This window comes from Archocentrus centrarchus, chromosome 7, assembly GCF_007364275.1.
Source record: "Archocentrus centrarchus isolate MPI-CPG fArcCen1 chromosome 7, fArcCen1, whole genome shotgun sequence".
NCBI classification, from domain to species: domain Eukaryota; kingdom Metazoa; phylum Chordata; class Actinopteri; order Cichliformes; family Cichlidae; genus Archocentrus; species Archocentrus centrarchus.
In genome coordinates, this window is record NC_044352.1 from 21,167,922 (window position 1) to 21,192,377 (window position 24,456).

A 24,456-nucleotide genomic window follows, 5' to 3' on the forward strand; every position below is an offset into this window, starting at 1 on the left:
CAAAACAAGCAGACCCAGAAAGACTACCAGCAGATTGAATACTGTGAGTAAAATAGGAGAACACCAAGAACAGGTGAGAAATAACACAAAAAAATCACGTTAGGGATCAACAAGAATTATCAGAAACAGTGCGGCTCCCAGGCCATTTGGAAAAAAAAAAGTAACAGTGTGGGTACAGAGGCAGGGTGATAAACCATCCAGAAGGTCCTCAGCTGATTTAAAGCATACCATCTGACATTTTAATAATATTCTTAACTGTATGAATGGCTCTTCCAGAATCATAACCGTGAAAAATCCCACAGGTGCCACAGAAAGAATACATTTAGCATTACTATGAATTAGCTGAAAGCTTCGCTGAGTAAAAGATGGAACAAACTTTCACTACAATTGCTACAGAAGCTTGTTGATTCTATGCACAGATGTTATCAGGCAGTTCTGCAAACTAAAGTACAGCAAACTAAATCATTTTTCTCTGTAAGTGCGTTTACACTTGTAATGCAATTAAATACTTTTTTTTTTTTTTTTTTTTTTTTACATCAGGATATGAACTCAGAGAAATAGTTCTAAGGAACTACTGTCTCACTGTCCAAAAAATGCCAATGAGATGATGAGAAACAGTTCAATACTCCAGACAGTCCCTCCACAGAGACACTGACATTGGTGTTGCATTTAGTAAAAGAAGTCGACATGCAAGGTTGAAAAAGAAGTACAAACCTGAGCTCACAGTGACTGATCACAGCTTGAAGTGGATGTGAATGTCAGGTTGTTGATTTCTAAAAGTGACAGATAATGCATGACACAGATACCCCTTATCTGCCTTCACAAAGGTGTTGGCTGAGGGGGCTTCTGATGGTAGCCGACCATCTGACATGCAGTTTGGACAGACCATAAATCCTGCAGTGGCCCCCGTAGATGAAAGAAAATAAATCTTACCTTTACATGGCAACACACACACACACACACACACACACACACACACACACACACACACACACACACACACACACACACACACACACACACACACACACACACACACTGTATTGAATACCAAACCGAAACAAGTCTTAAAGAAATACGTTGACATTTCAGCTTTCTTAAGAAGGTCAATACTGCGCCTAATTGCCCTCCATCTTCAGCTCTCCCCTCCAACCTGAGGAGCAACTAAAAAATAAGCTAATGTTGACTTTTAGCTCTTTGTGGGTTTCAGATTTTTGTCTAATGACACAGAAAACATTTTGTCGATCCCGGCTTCAACATAAAACACCAAATAGTGTTCTTAAGGAAACCTCTATGCTGGAGTCTAAATGTTCCTTAGGGTCTCTATTGATTGCCTGCCAACCTTTTGACTCTAGAAAAAGGTTGACTTTCATCTAAAGCCAGCAATGTTGGGAGAATCAGGTCAGGACACAGTCCAAAGATGCCCTTTCTAACATGTAGCACACAGTAGGTGGTTTCTCTACTTGAAATACTCTGATTGATTCAGGCGATGGTGCTGCCTGCAGCATGCATACTCTTGTTTGCTGTGAATTCACTGGACAGTTGATGCTGCTGAACATCACACTGTCTTTGTATTATGTTGCAGTCACACTAGGGAAAACAGTTGCTGGAGATTGAGGAATGGCCAAAATGATCACAACAATGTGTACTGATCTTATTGCCTTTGAAATGGTTGCTATGAAGATGGAGACCAGGCTGGCGACCACTCACAGATCAATTGTGATAAATCAATAAAAATTGCTTATTGCTGTCTATTGAAAATGTGTTGATCTGTACATGCAAAAAAAATTTGCATTAAACAGAACCTCATAAATAGAAATTAAGAAATTTCTCTGTAACTAATGATGTAGGTGCTCGGCAGCCTTGCTTTTATATAGGAATATAACCAGATTACAACCAGTTGAGTCAGGTTTCCTATCGTAAAGAAACTTACAAGTTGCACAGACTGACTCAGACTGATTGCAACATGTTGGCAATCTGTCTGTGTTTATGAATTTGACAGCAATTATTTGCAAACCTTTGCCAGTCTGTGTGTGCCGAGTGATTGCTGTCAATTCCAGTTGAACCGTGACTGTTTGGAGACAGGCCGCCTGGTGCAATTGAAAGTTGTGGTTGAGGGTGTTGCACACTCATGCTGATCACCCCAGGTCACAATAATTTACATACCCACATACACTTTCTCCTACATATATATATATATATATTCATACATGCGCATAATCACACACACACACATTAGTGTCCCATCTCTCCCCTTTATGCTAACTCATCTATTCTTCTCCTTATTCCTGTTTTATCCAGTTGTCATGATTTAGATGCATGCTCCATGTTAATCTCTGATTTATTTATTTATTGATTGATTGATTTTTGGTATGTGTATCTGTGTGTAGTGGACCTGATTCTATTGGGGCCTCTTGGCCAGGTCATGATTGTAAATGAGAACTGGTTCTCAAACATTTTACATCGTAAATTAAGGGTTTTAAAAAACAAAAAACAAACAAAAAAACTCAACACCCCCAATCTCTGGGCAACCAGTTGGGCACTGCAACTACATGCAATCAGTCACCAAATCCAAAAAAAATATTTGATGCAATTGCTGGGCAACCACCAGTTTTTCATAGTCAGGTGAAGGTTGCTGTCCTGTTTTCACTCTACTGAGACTGAGCCATCAGGGAGGTGAAGCAGACATGCATTACCTCCATCAGGCAATGTCTTAAAATTTAGCACTGCAGTGCATGTGTGTCTTAAATACCCAAAAGGAAACAAGCAGGTTTTTTTTTAATAAGAAGTCAAACATCATGAACTTTCTAAGAAATATTTTTGCAGTGTTGACTTGAGGTTGGTACCTGGCAGTTTTTCTCTTATGTGTCTGAAGGGAAGTCTGCTGATTTGACTCTCAGTACTGGTAGCAACACACAATATTGTGTTCCTAAGCCAGAAAGTAGTTTTACTTTTTATCATGCAAATTTAGACGAGTGTCAAGTGCGTTGTTCATTTGTGCCAAGCCTCCTACAGTTGTCACCTCGGGTTGCAGTGCCCCACCTCGAGCGTATAAACTGCGGGTGCAGCCTGAATGCCTCTCCCTGTAGAAGATATGGGCCTGTGTTTTCAGCTGCAGATGACAGCTGGCTTTGCGAGCAGCAGAGTCAAGCTGCGCAGAATTGATAAAGCGCAGTGTCTCTTTTGCCCCTCTGTCAGGTAATGTGTTTTTGTTCTCCTGCGAGTAAGCATGGTTGGTAGGAGCCAGTGTGCCACCAACCAGCTGTAATCCAATTACCCTTCTACAGGACAAGCTCCCTCATCAACTGCTGGTCATTCACATTCCTCATCAACAGAAGAACATGAGAGCAGATGCTATATATGCATTGTGTTTTGTTTCCAGTAGGAAATCTGTTTGCCCATAACTAATTTTTGGTCTGAATATGAAACTGACAACACATCATTCTCCTACAGCATGACTTGAAGTCTTAATATTCAACTCCCTCATCATTTTTTACTCCTGGTGCATGACAGATTTTCCCTTGTCTCACACTTTCACTTACCTGAGCAGCTGACACAGTATAACCTGCATAAATTTCTTTCAAAAACCTCAATGCTAATCTTTTTACCAAGATAAATTTTCTGAAGTTAGGGCTCACAATTTATTCTAGTAAGAGTTATCTAAGGGAAAGAAGTCACACTGCCAACACCCTGATATCCCTGCAGGAAGGGTCTTTTTTTTTTTTCTTCTTCTTGGTTGACAGTTAATTGTAGTGCTTTGCAAGCTTGGCTTTACATGTTGGCCGTGTACTTGCCAAGGTAGAGATAATGTGTGGAGTGGGAGATCTGTTATTTCCTCGGGTGGCTTTTTGCTGCTCTGGTGCTGATTCTTCTTCCTTTGTTATGTTTGGCGTGGCACCAAAGTGAATATGCTATAGCCCTCCTGCTGCCACATACAGCTTCTGTCATTAAAAATAGGCTCCTGTTCACTCGGCACAGATTTCACCTCCTTTGCATCTGCTGGAGCAGAGCTCTCACATTTTTTTGACAGGAAAAGTAGGAGAGGAGGTAGTGACACACAGTTTTAAACTTTTATAGACCTAGACACACTTTTATACCTGATGGGAGGCTACACTTCAGCAAAGCCACACTCTTAGACTGTCATATGTTGCACACAATCCACCCCGACTGTCTTTGCATTAGCATCGGCGTCCATCCGTTAAAGGTATACTGCTCCTGTAGCATTGCTTGTCTGCTTTCATGTTAGGGCTGACTTTGAGTTTTACCCCCACTGGATGTAATCATAAAAGTGTGAGCCTGTAATCCTGCTGTTTCATCTTCTTATTAAGCCCTAACACTGCTATTATTCATTCACTGTGTCAGTTTATGGCAACTCTTTTTACTGGGGATGTTTTATTTATGCAGCTCAACATAACTTCTCTGACTTTGAATTATTCATGTTGGATACAATTAATGTGTGTGTGCTTATGAGGACAGGGCGCAGCTCTTTCCATTTTTTGTTGATTTGTTTGTCAGCACATCACTTCGTCAGAAAATTTTGCTCTCTAACACTCACGAAATTGTTTTTGGTGTCTGTTATGGTGGCTTTACTTTCTCTTCTTTTTGCAAGAGTGTTATTAGCTCCCCTCTGTAAAAGTACATGTGAAAGTCACTTGCCTCTCAAGTGGCTCAGACAGTGATGGAGGCGAGAGCTAGAGCTAGACACCTAGCGATTGCTAATTTCTGTTAATCAAATCTGATCTCAACCGAAGTCACAAATTCAGATGGCTGTTTGGTAGCATGAGAGATGGGATGGTGTGAGGTAACAGAGCAATAAATGCGGGTTCTCAAAGCTTTGTGTTCATGTCTTCCTTGTCTTTTTTTTCCAGTTTGGGAGAACAGAGGTGATAGACAACACGCTAAACCCAGACTTTGTCAGGAAGTACATCCTGGACTACTTCTTCGAGGAGAAGCAGAATCTGCGCTTTGACGTGTGAGTTATTCCGTTTGATCCACGTCTCTGAGGACACCTACCAAAGTTTTTTTTTTTTTTTAGATTTGCCGCCCTCTTCTCCAGTTCTTTATTTGTTTTAAACCCAAACTTACCATCCTCTTCCTTATCATGTTTCCTTGTCCTCCATCTATGTCATCATCCCCTCTCCCCCTTTCTTGTCTGTCATTTTCTCTCAATGTCACTCTTTTTCTCTTTTCTCTTGCTCGCCATCAGCTTGACTCTCTCCCAAGGAATTATTCATTGGTGCAGTGTCTCAGTAGTCATTCGCTGAGTGGAGATTGGTATAAGGTGATAAATATTTCATATAAAGTTTTATCGTTAATCTCCCTGCTTCTAAGCAAAGCAAATGTCTGAAACCAAGTCCCATAAAACTCACAAAGACCGCTGTCCTGGCTTTCCCTTTTTGAAAAGGCCATACTAGTGAGAGGGTCAGGAAGGTGCAGCTTCATTTTGAGGCCTCCCAGAACAGCGTCAGGATCATTTCTCCACCCCACCCCCCCCTTCCCCCAGAAGTGGAGATGTGCTTACAAAAATCCATATCTGCCAAGCATGAATTCCCTGGTGGACTTCTAGGATGTATCCAGGACTGTGCTGAAGGTCTCTGAGGATTGTTAGACACTTAATGAATTCATTTGGTGCGCTATTGAGATACAACACTGGGACAGGAAGGGAGGGAGTGCACTCCCTCACAATTTGCGTTACTCATTTACATCTCTCTTTTATCACAGAGGTGGGATCCAGGCCGTGCTCAGGTTTAATTACTTTTACATTAAGTTTGACTGGCAGATGCTTCCAAACTTATTCTCCTTTAGTGGATTGTTTCAGTATGTTCCCCTGGCAGAGTGTGGAAATTACATTAATAAACTATAGAATGACTTCCTTAATTAACTGTCACATTACTGCTTACATGTTTCTTTCCCTCTTTCCCTCTTTCCTTTCCTTTCCTTTCCTTTCCTTTCCTTTCCTTTCCTTTCCTTTTTTTTTTTTTTTTTGCTGGGCGGCTCTCCCCAGGTGTGTGATTGACAGGCAGAAAGTGTCCACACTGCAGGCAGTTTCCTTTAATTAGAGTCAGTAGGATTTAAAAAAAAAAAATCTTCTGCTGTCTTGCCCACATACTAACCTCTGCGATTTGTGGTCTCTTTGTGATTTCAGGTATGATATTGATTCTAAAAGTCCAGATCTGGCAAAGCATGTAAGTGAAAAACTTTTTCCTGTAGATCGGGAGCTCAGCTGTACTTCATATACTACCCTTCAGCTGTCAGTGCATGGGATATTTAGGTTCTATGCAAACCAAAGTTTTTGTAGCGTCTAAATGCTCAAATATATTCTGAAATAATGAGTGAATTGTGCTTCATCTGCCAAAATGTTGTTTATTTTTTTTTTATTTTCCATCAGCTAAAATGAGCTATGTTATTCCTCCGGAGGGATAATAATCAAACTTTCATTTGCATAGCCTCATTACTTTGTTTTTTTTTAAAATGAGAAATGAGGCATTGCACATCATTATCAAAGCTATTCAACACATTTCCCTGTGTGCTCTGTAGTGTTCTTTGCAGCTGAAAATTGTGATTTCTAAGACAGCCGACAATTTTTCCAAACAGTATCCATTTATTTTAAAATGGCAAGACTGTCTGAAAGGTGAAGTCCTTTCTTGTATGCCATACATTCAGGAGAACAGCTCATTAAGGTGAATGTATGTTAGTGTCATCTTTTATGCAGAAAGCTTTGATAAATAAACTCATACAATACAGACACCAAACAATATATTTGCAGCCCTTGGTTTGCATACTGCCAAAATGTTCATCATCAAATGTGTCACATGATTGTTGTGCTTTTGCATTGTGCTCCATACTCTGTAAACAACCTGTTTGATGTGCGAAACTCCATCTGTCTCCGTTGCTTTCCTTCTTTTGCGCTCTTTCGCTTTCCTATTTACTTCCTCTGAGGCTCTATGACTCTTTACCCTCTGCTGTTCTCCTTCTGCCTATCTTCTCTTTCACATCTTCAGTTTTGCTCTTCTTTCTTGCACTTGGTGGATGATTTGAGTATTTGAGTCGTGTGCCTTCTGTTCCATGATATGCTCTGTTGTGTCACTGCTGCTGCCTGGTCTCTCTCTCTTCTTCCTCCTCCTCCTTCTTCACCCCGGAAGCCAACCGAATTTAACGTACGTGTCTGCCTCAGACGTCCTAATAAATAACTGTACAATGTTTATAATTATGCTTAATTCCTCATGGACTGTCCTTGTTACCCCCCGTGATCCACTTGAATGTTCCCATCCTACGTCTCTCTCTCCATCCCACTTTATGCCCTCCTCCCCATGGCAGGACTTCCTGGGACAAGTCTTCTGTACACTGGGAGAGATTGTTGGCTCGCCTGCCAGTCGCCTGGAGAAACCGCTTGGGTGAGTGTGGATTTTATTGCGTTCATTTTGCAGAGTTGTGTGACAAGAATAGGAAGCTCTCAGTGGTTTTCATGGAAGTCATTCTATTGAGCAGACACGTAGAACAAATTTAATTTGGAAAGAGAAGTTTTCAGATATCCATGGATGGGTGGATGGATGGAAATTTTCAGATATTATGAGATAATGAAAACTCAGTGCCACCTCTCAGCCTATCCAATCCCATCATGGCTCTCCTGCTGGATTTCCCCCATACCAGCAAAGCTTATGTCTCCCTTCTAGAGCCATCTGAATTGTATGTTACAGTGCAAGATTAGACCCATGTGGTTGGATGGGAATGGGTAATTGAACATGACCAGGGGCTTCCAGAGTACAATTACTGTCATTAGGGAGGTGATCTAGGACTAAGAGTGGATTGAAGTCAGCAGGAGACACATGGCACTATCAGCTCCTTAGTGTAAATTGGAAAATAAGAAACCCTGAAGCACTTGTCACCCACAGACCTGTGTGCAGCTCTTTGAGTTATGTGTCTTTTTGAGAGCGCGAAGGAGGGTTTGACACACTGTGAAGCTTGTGTTGGTGTGTGAGACTGTCAGTGCAGAATATATGCCTCTATGTGAAGTATGAGGCGGTTCTGGCCCCGGCGGTGGGGGGTTTGTGAGAACAGCAGGGCTTTGGTGTCGACCGTGAACTCAGCCAGGGACCGGGGGCTGTGGATTACAGAGCTCGGTGCCCTTCAGTGTTGAATAAGAGGATGAGCAGGATCAAGAGACAGTGTGCTATAAACTAGGCTTCACACCTCACATCAGAGACAGGCAGGAGGATCAGGAGCCCCAGGCACACATGATGGAGAAAAGTATTGATTCCACAACCTCAGCAGAGTACCTTGATCATCACTAAGAGGGTGATGATGATCATAAGTTTGATATTACAGTCCACAATTTATAAAGTGAAGAAATGAGCCCCTGTAAATACTTTCACTTGGGTTTGCTATTAACTGTTTTAAGTTTGAAAGTAGCAATTCAGGAAACACAAGAAAAGTGTAGATTTCGTTTGATTTTCTCCTCTTGGTGACACTCAGTTGAGTGAACAGTTTTCATCTGCTCTCTTTTTTATGTGAATAGTTAAAATAATGTGCATGAGTAATGGAGTTTTTCTCCCCTCCTGTGATAGATGACATCCCAGAAGTTGTTTAATGGCTTTGTGCTCCATTTCCTTGTCATGCATCCTGATGTGACACTGTCTCTCTGGACCGTAGCTTTAAGGAAAGGCTCCTGCAAGGACTGAGGAAATCTGTTAGTCATGCTTAAACAAGCCCTCCCAAGGCATGCTGCATCCACTGACCTGCTTAAGAAGCACATCAGCACCCCCTTTTCCTGTTTTCCACACTTTGTCTTTCATTTATTTGTCTTCCTTCCATCTACCAGATTCTTTTCTCCTGGCTTGACCCTCTTTTTTCTCCATTGTGTTTGCTGTCCTTTTTGTTCCCCAGACCTCTCCCTCTTTCTCTTTTTGACTTTCATATGCTCCAACCAGAACACAAACACTTATCTAAGCCAAACTGCTGCTGGCTTCTCTAACCCTTACCCAAAGCTTAGTCCAATCATAATTTTTACTTTAAACTCAAAGCCAACTCTCAAATCCAATATATTTTTTAACTTATCTAGGACCAAACAGTGTTTACAGATTCATGCGCAATCAACAAGGAAGATATGTGGCTTCAACTCTTTCCTCTACACAGTACAGCTACACAGTATGCTGGTTGTAATTTACTGGGTGGCAAGAGGATACAGCAGGCTATATTGGCATTTTCACCTATACTGACAGATAGTAGAGACAGATGGAAAATTTGGAGAGAGGACATTGACACTGGAGATGAGGAGCAAAGCTGGTTCACCAGCTGTTGACATTTAGCCTAGCTTTGCAAGTGTTTACGTAGCTAAAAAAAATAGGTTAGTATTCTGATAAAGGTGGTAGGGTAATATACAGAATGACCTCCTTAAAATGATGATTAAAGACTTTAAGATTTTGTCTGATATTATCATTAACCATGAAGTAGATCGAAACAGATTTCACAAAATACCTCAAAATGAACCTCAATTAAGCATTCCTCATCCCTCATATTATGTAAAACCAGTTAATTCCAGCTGTCATAGGACGAGCAGCAGTGTACACACTGTACAGGTCGCCAGTGTGTTGCAGGGCTAACACAGAGAGACAGACAACCATTCACCCACATTATAATTTTACTCTTTTGATTTAGCAGTTTCTCCTAACCTCACATTAAAATCTTTGGGAGGAAGCTGGATTACCTGGAATGAACCCACACTGGCACATGAAAACTTGCATACTCTACACAGAAGTGTCCTAGCTGGATTCAAACCCAGGATGTTCTTGTTATGAGAGAACAGCTCTGCACTAACTACTGCACCAAGTGGCATTTCTAAATTGGCTATAGGTGAAAATGTGAGCATGAATGGCTGTCGGTCTGTGCGGTAGACTGCCGACCTGTCCAGGGTGCACCGTGCCTTTGCCCACTGACCGCTGGGATAGGCTGACCCTGAACTGGATAAGTGGAAGAAAATGAGGCAGTGGTTTAGCAATTGAGGACAATTGTAATGTTGTGGCATTTTCTTCAGAGCAATAATCCACAAGCTCAAATGATGTATTTTCCCAGGTGACATTACTGAAAGAGAAATTCAGTTCAATTCAATTTCATATATAAATAGCACCAAATCGCAACAGTCACCTCAAGTCGCATTATATTGTAAGGTAGAAACCTTACAGTAATTACAGAGAAAACCCAACAGTCAAAATGACCCCTATGAGCAAGCACTTGGTGACAGTGGGAAGGAAAAACTCCCTTTTAACAGGAAGAAACCTCACGGCAGAACCAGGCTCAGGGAGGGGCAGTCATCTGTTGTGACCAGTTGGGGGTGAGGGGAGAGAGACAGGACAAGAGACATGCTGTGGAAGAGATTAATAATCATTAACGATTAAATGTAGAGTGGTGTACAAACAGAGTAACAAGACGTGAATGAAAAGAAATACTCAGTGCATCACTGGAACCCCCAGCAGCCTAGGCCTATAGCACCATAACTAAGGAATGGTTATGCAAATGGTGTAGAAATGTATGCAAGTGGAAGGAAGGTGAGCATTGAACTGACACAGTAATACAAATACTTCCATTTATAATCTGTTTTTAATGAGTAGCATGTATCAAAATTATTGGTGCAGAAGGAAATGTCGGGCTGAGTGATTGATGGAGGTGAATGGCATCTTTTACTGAAAAACATGCTTGCTGTGATGCAGTTTTCTTTGATTGTGTTTTTTCTTTTTTTTTTTTTAAATGCCTGAAGGAACGAATCACAATATAGTTGTATAGGTAACACAATAATAGTGTTCATTTAAGAAAAATGGCAGTAACCTTTCTTGTCAGTATGGTGAATTATACCACACACTAGAGCATATGAATGCAGTACAAGATTAGCATGCTAAACCCATTAGCCTACCCTTACTGTGCCCTTCTGCTGCGTGCTTAAAGCTGGAAATGAACCATAAGGAAAAGTATGACTGCCGCGGGTGTGCCGGATCAACCCACACAGAGAGGAAAGCTGGAAATATATAAAACAACTTATCAAATGCATGCATGTTGAATTGAATAACATGAGCACTCTCTCCTGACCTGTTTTCCCATGGAAAACAAACGCCTTCAAAGGAATAATGATGTTCCCCCAACACTGAATACAGAGTGATAACTGACAAGGAAACTAAAAAAAATGTTCACACCTGCTGATAGGTAGTGTAAGCTGCACTTCTCAATCATTCCATGTGTGAATCCCTTCTATGTTGGCTACTCTTTCTAGCTGCAGCTATAAAGAAAAAAAAACAAGATCTCCACTCATGAAAACACTGTAAAGACAGCGGTGCTAAGTTTAGTCCATTCAATACTGTAACTCACCTTTTACGTGTAGTTGCCACGAGAGGTTAATATAACATTGATTTTACACCTTTGGTTCAGTTATCACTGTCACACTCACAAGTTCTTGACTTTTCATAAATGTATTTATAACTATGCTGCATACCTTTTAATTACTTTTTCTTTCTTTCTTTTTTTTTTTTTTTTTAATATTAGCTAAACAGAGTCTGCATAAAAAACATAAAAAAAAGTCAAAGGACAGCCAGAAATTGCATTAAGTGAGCCCGTGGGTAGAGCTAAAAATATATAAATAAAACAGAAAAGATGAAAGTGTAGTTAAATGTTGATAAATGTTCTCTTGAATCTTTACTTGTTTTGATGAAGACATTATCTGTTTGGAGTATGATTTGATAAAAGAAAGAAAAAGTACTTGATCAAAAGTTAGATTTTTTTTTTTTTATCTCAGCATAGCTGTTAATTAATTTGTTTTCTCTGGAGTGAGAATATATTGCTTAATTAGTGCAGTGGCATACAACACATTAATGTGTAACCTGATTTCTGATGATAAGAATTACAATTATTTTAAATAATCACCTCCTTGTGTGGCAGGTGTGACGTCAAAGCTGTTATTGTTTTCCCCTTGTGAGCGTGTACGTCATTATGATGGTGTGGCGGTTGGAGATGCCCAGTTTATCAGAAAATATCAAAAAGACAGTTTTGTATACTTTGGCAGGTGTCTATGTGTTGGTCTGATTTTGCAAACAGGATGGCATCTCAACTAAGAAAGATCAGTGTTTCTGCTGCCGTGGTCTTAATGATTTATGTTTACAGAAAATGCAAATGCAGGTCCTGCTCAGCAGCCTTGAGGATTTCAGGATTACTCGTATTAGAGAGGCACTACTATATCTGGACTCCAAAGATACCTGGGTGGCATTAGCAGGTATCGTGCTACAGACAGGCTGGAAATGGAGAGTCTCGGCTGAGACACAAGACTTTGGTATTCACAGAACATCTGGTCAGGGAGGGCTGGGAGCCATTCAACAACCTCACTATCACAAGGCCCTAGGACCATGTGCCATCTCCTGGAGAGGTGTGGGCTTTCACCAAGGGGAGAGGACTAGGAGCATGGTGGGCATGCGGAAGAAGGGTCCATGGATAAGTTGGGAGGGTGCATTGCATGTTCTGCCAGGCTCAGCAAATCTGGGGCATCTGGGGCAAGAGTGACTCAGCTGCATACCCTGTGTGCTTTAGAAGAGGCTTCTTCCTGCACATTCTAAGCTACTGCCCAACAGCTGTGGGGGAAACCTGCTAATCCTGGCAGCACAACCATGTGCTACGACCCATTGCTGATGCCATTACCAAGGCCATAACCAAGAGCAAACATGTCTGCCATCAGAGTTATATTGCCTTCATCAGGACTGGGGAACTTCCCAAACCACAGCCCAGACCAGCAGTGCGGCTGCTCGCCTTAGCATCAGTTTGGGAACTATGATTTTATCTAGAGAGGCAGCTCAAGTTCCTGGACCATGTTATGAAAACTTCAGTGAGGCAGACAGTTTCCTCCAAGCAGGTGCTTCTATTAGAGCTCACAGTTCCTTGGGAGAACCAAATGGCAGAGGCAAATGTATGAACACAATCCAAATACCAGGAGCTGGTGGGGGCTCTGCAGGAGGAGAGGCTGGAAGACATAGACGCGAGGTGCAGAAGATGCGCAGGTTGGTCACTGTGGGCTGAAAAAAAAGGAAAAAAATTGAGTCCACCATGGAGGTAGAAGAAAGGGCCTCCAGTTGGCTTTGGATTAGGAGTAATTTTCTATGGACTACTGCTGCTCAAACACAAGCCAGGGCCTGATCAACCTGAGTTGAAAGGTGCCCCAGGCACATCACTGAAGCTGTGTCCCAGCATATCCTAGCATGTATTTTCAGCTCAATAACTTACGTTATTACAAATGCAAAAAAACCCCTCACAAATGGTAATCCATTTGTCAAAACAGGGGAGGCATTAATCAATAATGACTTTTCAAAATTATACTTATTTGGTTCACATGCTAACTAATATCTGCTCACATCAGTGCAATGCAGATGTTGAAAGATAAGCAGTGAACAGAGATTATGTTTTTTAAAATTAAGCTTAGTTCTGCTTTCATCAAATCAGCAATGCTTTAATTCACTGATTCATCTCTGTGTCAAAACAAGTCAAAATTCAACATATCTAAAAAAAACAAACAAAAAAAAAACAGACATTTTTTCTCTAATTGAGTTTAAGACTGAATGAGTATTCAGTACAGCAACACCAATACATTATGATGCAATCTAGCACAACAGCAGTAAGATAAAATCTTTGAAACTTCAAACTTTTTGTATCTGTTGAGATCCAATCTGTTTTTTTCTTTAACCCTATATTTCTGATGTTGCAGCTTATTATTGTTGCCTGTGATAGTAAGCTGTTGCATCCATATATTGCAGTTGTCCAATTTCTTTATTTTGGTTTATTTTTAACAGGGACAATGTACATTAATAGACATTACTGTTAATGTACCAGCATTAGCTACAGGCTAACTTTCATCCCTGCCAGATGTTAAAAACCAAGGTTTTTATGCCACTTACATATGTTCTATGCTTCTGGTCACAGTGTATCTGTGGATGAAAAAAATCCACTGCACACTGTAATTTCACTATGCAAAAAATCTGTTTGAGCTTTGAGTGGAAGTGAGTCATCTTGAAGTTTCAGAAAGTTGTAGCTGATTATTATTATTTTACTAAAACACATATTTGTACATAGCAGTTGCTTTCTCTTAGATGCTTTCCATTCTTACATGCACACAGGCAGTTTACAATTATAATAGTGGGAAACTGAGTGCTGAAATTGATAGTAATTTCCTAAACAATGAGTCCTTGATTCAGAGATAGCCACAAGCTGCATCACTCTCTCCACGGGCTGCTCTTGTCAGTAATAATGCTGAAGAGAGGGCCAAAATGCAGAACACTGAGGCAGGCAAAGCTAATCAAACAAGCCATTATTGGCTGATCAAAAAAAAATCTAAAAGGGTGAAATAAAACAGGAATATAAAACAGAAGTACACAAAACACTTGGAGAACAAATGGAGTGCAAACAGGCAATCTGGCAAAGAACAAAGAGAAAGGACTATATATACACTGAGATTCCAGACTGAGGCAAGACTATGTGTACACAGAGACTGAGGCACAAGTGAAGATAATTAATGTGGGGAAGACAGTTACAAACTCAGGGGAAGACAAGACAGTTATAAACACTCAGGGAATTAGAGGGAAAACAAAAAGACAAAGGCAAAATGATGCACCAGGAAATGTAGATACTAAAATAAAACTTGAAGCAGAACCAGGGAAGATGAGCGGTCAAACACACAGACAAAACAGGAGCAGACAATAAATTGGTAAAGACTGGGGACACTAGAAAATAAGTTAATTATATATCAACAAAAATAAAAACATCTGCATGTGTTGTTCTGAAGAGCTCACTGAAATCAAGTGTGGTACTGTAATAGGATGCCACTGTTGCAACAACTCAGTTCATGAAATATCTTCTCTCCTAGAAATTCCTCAATCAACTGCAAAGTGGAAGCGTTTAGGAACCACGGCAACTCTGCCATGAAGTGGTTGACCACATAAAGTTACAGAGCCGGGTCGCCGAGTGCTGAGGCTCATAGTGCCTGAAAGTCTGCAATCATCTCCTTTTTCAGTGCTTGCCGAGTTCCAGATCTCCTCTGGCATGAACATCAGCACACAAGCTGTGTGCTGGGAGCTTCATGGCATGGTTTCCATGGCTGAGCAGCTCTTGTAGGTGCAATGCGTAGGCGGCCCAGTGCATTTGTCCATGTAGTGTATTTGCTTTCCAATAAAAAAAATATGAGGTGACTTTCATGGCAGCAGTTGAAATGGCTCCAGCCCTGCCAATAGCCAGAAGATATGTCTGTGAACCTCAGCTTGTTTCATTTGTTTTAGATCAGATGATTGGTGGAAGACTCTGATCTATAGTTTTCTATTCAGGCTGTCTCTGCCTCATAATGCCGTTTCAATAATGAGAGATCATTAGGAAAAGGTGCTTATTTATTGATACATAGAATTCAATAATCTATTAGGTGGTTAGACTCTGATAGCCCATTGAAGCAGAATGGAATCCCAGCAATTATAGGAATTAGGGCAGGACCCCCCAAATTGGGTTGCACGAATGAGTCCACAAGGAAGAATTACAGGTAAGCAGTGAGATTTAAATTATGCAAAGTGTACACTGATTGGCTTGAAGTACGCGGGCAGAAAGACGACTGGACTAGAGCAATGATGTCAGCTTTGAGTTTGACAGCATGGAAAAGCAGAAGTGATGTGAAGAATACATTAGCAGCCAAATACCCAGGAAAGCAGACAGAGGAGTGAATACAGATCTTCTTTATTGAACTTAGGCCTAAGTTTCATTATGACAGTACAATCTTTGCTCAAGGGATGGATTTGGTGATGTGTCAGTTAGAGCCATCGATGCGATAGTTTCTGAGAGAGATCTTTTTTACATAAGCTAACTGTGTAATGCAACATCACATTGTATTCAAAGTTAACATTTGAAATGTATACTTAAAGATCAAATACATAATCTCATGCCTGTAATATTATTTCAAACTACTGTGTAAACTCGCAGAGTGCTATAACTTATCATAAATTTACTCAGGGAGCACTGAAGAAGCAAAGGGCATCACTTGTCTAATCTTGACTTCAGAGACTCACAGTTCTTTCATAGTTGTTGGTTAATGTAGATGGCTGACGGCACGGCGCTTCCTCTGAGATGAAATAAAACTGCAGATTTAAATAATGAGTGGGAGTGAGAGAAGTTCATTTGTTAGTGAAACTGAAAACCCCTAATCCAATTATTCTTGATACTGTAGATGGTAGATGGAAGCAGGTACAATGTTCCTTTAGCTTTTAGCTCCCATGTTTGTCTGTTTTACTTAATTGGGAGGTGAACTGTTCTAGACGGCTTATACTAATCAGCATTCTTTGCCTCGGGACATCGCACACAATTAGACCATTCTGCTGCCTTGCTAAATGCCAATTTGGACTCTAAGGCTGAGCACTAACAAGGGTCCCTCTCTAATAATGTGTATTCCTGCTTAGATGTATAAAAACCCCAACTGTGCTGAGTGTACAAGAACCCTTTTTGTCCAGTGAAACACGGATTTATTAGGTACCATTTTGGTTCCATAAGAAGCAAAAAAGCCTCCCCTCTCTGCAGTGCAGCTCTTACAAAAAACAGTTTGTTTGCTTTGGCTTCCCACTCATTCAGATAAATTGTCAGCTACATTGCTCTGTTTATGACTCTTCAAGGACTTTGTAAGATTTCTGCTTCATGCCTCCATGAAAAGAAATGGTTCATTTATATATATACTTTGGCTGTTATAAGTACTGTCTCTTAAAGCGCTGTAGATAATAAGGCAATAGATTTTTGTCTTAACGCTACTAATAGAGGCCTCAAGTGCAAGAGCAGGCAAGGGCAGTGGAGGTTTTTACTCTTCAGACAAGTTTAGCTGATTTGTTTTGCAGTCAGAGCAGACAGTGTTAATTTCTGTTATGACCACAAGCTGTGTCTGCTGGAAAGGTGAGAGAACAAACCAAAAGGCACTCTGTGTTGCTTATCTATCTTTTCAGAGGCTGAAAACAATCTGTCCGTGCGCAGATTGCAATCACAGGAGGTCAGGGCAATTCAATGCAACATGATATGAATTTCATTACATGTGCCCGGTGCCAGGTGAGGGGGTGAAAGGTGGTCCAACAGTAACACTGCAGGAAAACAGCGGGGAGAATGAACTATGAGTTGATATCACCTACAGTCATGGTAAATAGAAAGTATGCCCTTAATTCTAAGGTTTTATGTATCAGGGCATAAAAAAAATAATCTGCATACTATACAGTGTCATTATTTATGTAACAAAAATTAAGCCAAAATACAGAAGCAGTTGCTACTAATCAAATGCTTGTGATCAACAGCTCATCAGCAAGTGTGCGCACCTCTATAAAAGCAGAGGTTTTGGCTCTTTGGTGGCTTGGAGCATTCAGGTGTGTGTTAACACAATGCCAACTGGGAAAGACATCATTAAATATATTAGAGAAGCAACTGCTGCTGTTCATCAGCCTTGGAAGGGTTATAAGGCCATTTACCAACAATTTGAAGTTCATCATTTTGCAGTGAGAAACATTATTCACCAGTGGAAAATATTCAAGTCAAAGTCAATTGCCAGTCTTCCCAGGAGTGGGCGTCTCAGCAAATTCACCCCAAGGTCAGTTCGTACAATGCTGAAAGAAATAGGAAAAAACCCAAGAGCTACATCTGAGACTCTACAGGCCTCAGTTAGCATGTTAAATGTAAAGTTCATGACATACAATTGGGAAAAGACTGAACAAAAATGGCTTGTTTAGAAAGGGTTGCCAGCAGAAAGCCTCAACTCTCTAAAATGAACATGACAGCATATACTTAGGTTTACAAAGCAGCATCTGAACAAACCCCAAGACTTCTCAAACAATGTCCTTTGGACAGATGAGACCAAAGGCATGCTGTGGAGATGTCTGGCCATAATGCAGAGAGCCATGTTTGATGAAAACCAAACATGGCATATCAGCACAAACACCACATACCAACTGTCGGCAAAATGGTGGAGGGGTGATGATTTGGGCTTGTTTTGCAACTACAGGACCTGGGCACCTTGCAGAGTTGACCATGAACTTCTCTGTATACCAAAGTATTCTAAAATCAAATGTGAGGCCGTCTGTCTGACAGCTAAAGCTTGGCCCAAATTGGGTCATGCAACAGGTTAATACTCCCAGGCATAGCAGCAAATCTACACCAGAATGGCTGAAAAAGAAAAGAGTCAAGGTGTTGCAATAGCCTAGTAATAGTCCAGACCTCAACCTGATTGAAATTCTGTTGCAGGACCTCAAGAGAGCTGTGCATAAATGAATGCCCACAAACCTCAATGAACTCAAGCAACGTTGTAAAGAAGAGTGAGCCAAATCTCAAACAGAAAATGATTACTTTAAGTTGCTTAAAATTATTTCTGCTAAAAGTGGTTCTACAAGCTATTATTCACACACTGCTTGTGCATTTTGGCTTAATTATTATTAAATATAATAATGTCATGTGTTGTTGTTTGTCTCAGGTTGCATTTATCTAATTTTGAGACCTGGTAAGGACCACGTTATTTTTTATTATGTCCTGATATGTAAAAAATCTGAATTGACAGAGGGTGTACTTTCTTTTTTTTTGCATGATTAATCAGCAGTTTAAAAGTACAATAAAGCACATTACAAGTGTAAAAATAATATTTTTTGGTTTTCATATAGAGATGTTCTTTGCTTGACGGGGGTGGGGGTGGGGGTGATTGAAACTGGTTTGCTATGTTGTCTTGAAGAGTTTCTGTTACTGGCAGAAAAGGATTAGAGTGAGCTCGCTGTCATGTGCAGGTTTTGCCTTTATACCGAGCTGGAAAGTTTCCTTCTGAGTGACAGCTTCTGCTTCTCTTTTGCTGTCAAAACAAGTGTTTTTTTTTTTTTTTTTTAGCTTGCAGGTGGTTGATGAGTGCCTCATTTATTCTGAATCTCAATAAAACAAAGATTGTTACAGTAATTAAAGCCTGCGCTCTTATTTATGCAATCAAAACTTCAACACCAATCTCATTACATCACTACACTCGTAAAATAGAATCCAGTCATAATTTGATCAAATTTATTGTTTAATGTTTTTGATTAGAGAGTATACAAATAACGGGATTAGTTTCATTAAGGGAGGCTGTGCTGGTAGTCTTTACCCATCAGTGGTACCCAGTGTGACTGCAGTAGCGACAGAAGGAAGGATGACATGTTTGCGATAATGTTGTCTTACACCATGCACCTTGTTTCTTCAGGTAAAAAAGAGAAAACATTCTTTCCTTGTAATGGTTTAATAATAACTATTAGACATTTTTCTGTGCCACAGTTTTTGCCCTGTTTACTTGCTTTGTGCTCATTCTAACAGAGCTTCAAAGAGCTTGGCACAGGTTGCCTGTGGCTACCTGCCTCAAACACAAACAGCTTCTCCTCCTGCAGTACCTGTAGGATGCAGCTCTTTCTGAGAAATACAGCAGGTATTCTGGTGTCCTTTTGAATTAGCTGTTGCACTTTTCATCCTCTTTTAAAAAAATAAAAAATCTTGGTGAGGTGAAGGATTATGGGTTCTTATCAGTATATGAAGATCAGAGGGATTAGTGGTATAATCCAATTTATACCCACAAAGAGATTTGGCAACCTTGTCTAATTCTGTTCAACCATGATATGCCCACTGCCCCACGGTTACAGTGGCACAAAGCCAGATTACGTGGCTTCCATCCATCTCTGCTGGCCTTTGACTCAACTCAAACTTGTTAGATTTGTTAATTTATCTCGATCCCCTTGTCATCCAGACAGATTTACTAAATTCACTGACCTGGACAGTCGCAGTGAAATATAGTTAACCTGATCCTTTTTCTCATCTGGCTGTGCTTGCACTCCACCTTGCTAAATAATATGTTTTAAATGATTAATTTCCACTTAGGTGTGAAATTGCAAAATAACACTTCTTTGCATAATAACAGTGCAGCCATTATGCGTCATAGGAAAAAAAATGTAGACCCACCCTGCAACAACTGCAGTGTGGGGAAAAAAAAAATCACCTTCTTCTTCTTGGACTCTCACTCATGCTGTTGAGCAGATAACCCTCTCCCACTCTTGTATGCGTGACACGTTGCACTGTCGTTAAATATCAAGACCATCCCTCATCCTAATGACCTAATGTGAACGGCATCAACAATTGCTTCCTTCTCCCTCTTCGGACTTTAATCTCACCAACCTCCATCCACCCGACCTCCGCACTGATAGGTAATGGAGAATACATGGATTGTGAATCACAATTTCATGACAGCAACTGCCTCTAGATGGGAAATTATAGAGGCCATACATTGAGCCTGAATATCCATATTATAATATGTCATGCCCAATAATCTTTGATGCTTGCATTTTGGGGAATAAATGGTTCAAATGCATTCTCCCCTGGCAAATAGAGACACCCAGTACTCTCATCGGTATTCTGCAGAACAGCGATATCAAAAACTGTGGCCAAGTAATTGTAGTGATGCTGAAATATGCTGCTTGATCTCTTTCCATTCAGTTGATCAAACAGAGGATCTGTCAAGGCAGCTGTAGCTAACCCTCCGTTTCAGAGCTAAGAGCATGACAGCACTTCTTCCCTCCACTTCTTTCTGGGTAAAGATAGCTGCTGTGGTACAAGGCCCCGTTTCAGTTCTGTCTCTATTTGTTTGTTTTCCTTATGAAGTTTTGTTTGATCCTGGGGGATTCTGTTGAAAAGGAGGAACAGCAGACATGATGCTAATCTGACTTTAAAAATTAGTCCTGCTGAGGTTTCCAGGCAACATCAGTGCACATCATGGACTAGAATTGGGTTGGTCAGGCCCTTATGGCACTGTGTCTGCTGAGTGCCAAGGGAAGCCTGTAAGTGACTGGAAGAATTATACAGTACTATGAATGGTATAAAGGATCATCATAGATGCTTAGCATGCAGTTAGTGCAGTTGCTACTCACCTGTATTGCTATAATGCAGGAAGACTTAATCATACTTTGTTTATCAGCCTTTTTATATTAAGGCAGTCAGCCTTCTCTGAACAAGTTCTCCACATCAAAACTTTATTTAACTCAGCATTTAAATACCATTACTTCTTTGCTAAAAGCATTCTCTCTCAGCATTGTTCCTCTTAAATGTATAATGAAACCCAGTCAGCTTATAATGCCCTGATTGTCAGTTTGTTTGTTAGAAATATGAAAACGAATCTGGTTATGTAGCCACGCATGATTTAGCTGTTTGACATTTCCAGTTGTGACGGTGTATCTTGGCGCACCTCACTTCCAGGAATTACTGTAAAACACAGCCCTGCATGTGCTGGAAAACATATTCAGCGTTATATTGTGCATTGATGTGCATATTCATGATGGTGTGACTTGAAACAGTGAAGGTCTCAAATTGCTGCTGTGCTAAGCTGGGGATTGCCAGGCTGTGAAACATCACACAATACCTTCATTATGTTTTACTGGACTTGTTTAAAAATTCAGATGTTACAAATGTAACCTGCGCTTATGCGACCACCTTGATTAAAGCCTGTTGGTTCCCCACAGCTGACAGATTGTTGACTGTGTTCACTGCAGATATTACAGAAATCAGGACCACAGCCAAACATTTCACATAATTTCATCATCAAAGCAACTTCCCACTGAGAAACCATCAGTGAATGAGTGCTGAGAGAATGAAGCATCTTGATGCTGGGCACTTCGTATCACCTGCAGTCACACCGCAGTACAGAACAGAAAAATTTAGAGGAATAAAAAGAAAGTCATGTTCCACATATAATTGGTAGGAACTGTATTTATCCATTCAGTGCTTGCTTGCTCGCTCTTCACGTTAACTAGTCACTGTCAGGGAAATTGTACACTCAATAATGCATACCTGATTTAAAAGACCGTTGCACTTTTGGTACCTTTGCTCTTCTCTGCAGCAGATATTAGAGCAGGGTGGTGCATCTTAACGTGCCTGGAGCTGATATTTTACCAATCGCTCGATCTCATTTCCTGGTTTAATGGGAGATTCCGACATTATTGTGACCTCAGGGAGCTAATTTGACCTGTGGAGTACGCAGGGTTTACTGGCGTCATTGGTGAGAGCTTTACTGGCTTTTTAAGGCACCATCAAACTGCACAGTGGTGACTTGGAGTAAAGCATCAATAATTCAAGGACCGTTAATTCACCCTGAGACTGGGCTCCGTGGACCTTCAAGATAAAGCCTGAGAACTAAATGGACCTGCTGTGTGAGAGTTCAGTTTTATCTTTTGCCTCATTAAAGCAGATGTAGCAGTGACAATTCAGTGCTTTGGTCAGTTGATTTGTATAGAAGTACAGTACTGTGCAAAAGTCATTTCTTTATGTTTTGCTTCCAAGGACTCATTGGCTGCTTTTAAACTCAATTTTTAACCATTGCTTGTACCTGAACATTTTCAGAGGAAGAGGAAGGAAGGTTTTTGTTTTGTAAGCCACTTAACACTGACCTATGAAGGTGCCTAACTCAAGGGACGAACCAGTGTTGTGCCTATATGTAACAGACAACTTAGCAAAGAACTCATTTTAAATTGTATCTTTAGGCACTGCCAGCATGTCACAAAACCACATTCGCCATTTCTGTTTTTGAATCTACAAAAAATGCAAAAGATAAGCGTTTCCCAGGAATATAATAATATTTTTTGCACAAACACGATGATTTGCAAAGAGCTATTAGCCAAAAACGTCATCTCAGCATGGTGTGCAATGTGTCCTTAAAAAGATGAGGAAACTAGAAAGAAAGAAGTGACAGGTCCCAAATAATCTACAGCAGATGAAAAGAATCTGAAAGTCATGGGAAAAAAATCCAGCAAAGACCTGACACAGGACCTGAGAGATGCATCTGGTCCTTCAGTTGATCCATCTACTGTTCACCACAGGCTCACCAGAAATGGTCTCAGTGGAAGGGTGGCTGTCAAGAAGCCATTTTAAGGGAAGGGAAACAAGGAGAAAAGGCTGAGGTATGCCAAATTAGACAAGAACTGGACTGAAAATCAGTGGCATCAGGTCTTATGGAGTGATGAATCCAAATTCGAAAGTTTTGGTTCAAATAGTTGTCAGTATGTACAGAGAAGGTGAGAAGAGAGGTACAACATTGAGTGTCTACAGCCATCTGTCAAACACGGTGGAGGCTGCATTTCAGCGTTGGAGATCTTGTCAAAATTGATTGAATTTTGAACACAGAAATGTGCGGTCAGATTTTGATTCGCCATCTGAAAACCATCTGGAAAGAGTCTGATTTGCAGCAGCTTCATTTTCCAGCATGACAGTGGTCACAAACACACTGCCAATGCAGAAAAAGCATACCTGTATAGGAAAACACACACTGGAACACTATTAATCATGGATTGTCCTCCCCAAAGCCTGGATCTCAACATTACTGAAGCAGTGTGGGATTATCTAAAGGCAACAAACATCCAAAGAATAACTTTGAATGTCCTTCAAGAAGCCTGGAGAATTATTCATGAAGACTACTTAAAGGAATTAGAAGAAAGCTGCCTGAGAGCACAAAGTTCTATCAAAATTCATTCAAAACTTGCTGAGCTATCATGCTTACACATAGAATGACACACATGCAAGCACTACCCAAAACAAAAGCTTCTTGGTGGAGGTGACGATGGGTGGCGTAAGACTTTTGCACAGTGCTGCATATGTCAACATTGATATATACAGGGCTGCAGTTGCTTTTTTAGAGCTTTTTACTTGAGGTGTTACAGTCCTGGCAAATTTGATCAAGATGAAAGGAAACACATATGTCCTAAAAACATCACAAAAACCTCCTATGCAGGTAGGTAAGAGAGGAACCAAGAATCTATTTCTCAATAGGTCCCCTGGCATAATCCACTTCTGAAAGTTTATACAAGTTTGTGCTTGAGATTGACCTTATAAATAAAGCAACTTTTGCTGTTATAGTCAAAGCCTGCCTCTCACTTAGCAGTATGTATCCAGTAGTACTGATATTCAGATCAGCTGTCACAGTTCAGTGAACAAGTCTGTCACAGCAAGTCTGACCTTCTAATGACTGGTCTCCAACTACGGTCTCAGCAGGACTCTCATGTAATTTCCTTTTTTTATCCAGAAAGATGACAGGAGTCGTAGCAGTTGGAATGCTGTTGTATGATTGGAAAACAGATATGGTGTATTGCTCTGTGTTGGGTGGAATGGGTTCTGCATTCTTCTTACAGCTTCAGTGGATGCTGAGAGTTGGTGAGATTATATATATATATATATATATATATATATATATATATATATATGTTCTGCTTCAAAAAATACAGCCAAATAACATTTAGGACAAACTGTGGAGCAGTGCTGTCTCTATTTTTGTTAGAGCAAGCCATTGGATTGGCAGCTTACTGAAGAGGTGATGTATGGAAACACAGACATGCAGGGAGCACCTTTTGGGCTGCGATATGTCTTGATCATCTGCTGGAGCATGAATCAGCGATAAACAACCGC

The 24,456-nt window shown here is 40.6% G+C and overlaps 1 protein-coding gene across 1 annotated transcript in view; it reads left to right on the plus strand.

Moving 5' to 3' along the window:
* Positions 1–24,456, plus strand: part of cpne5a (copine Va) — an 82,392-nt gene that overhangs the window by 13,979 nt on the left and 43,957 nt on the right. The window contains exons 4-7 of the mRNA XM_030733419.1: positions 4,869–4,972; positions 6,146–6,185; positions 7,143–7,157; positions 7,318–7,394. Of these exons, the coding sequence (XP_030589279.1) occupies positions 4,869–4,972; positions 6,146–6,185; positions 7,143–7,157; positions 7,318–7,394 (236 nt within the window). The remainder of the gene's footprint in view (positions 1–4,868; positions 4,973–6,145; positions 6,186–7,142; positions 7,158–7,317; positions 7,395–24,456) is intronic.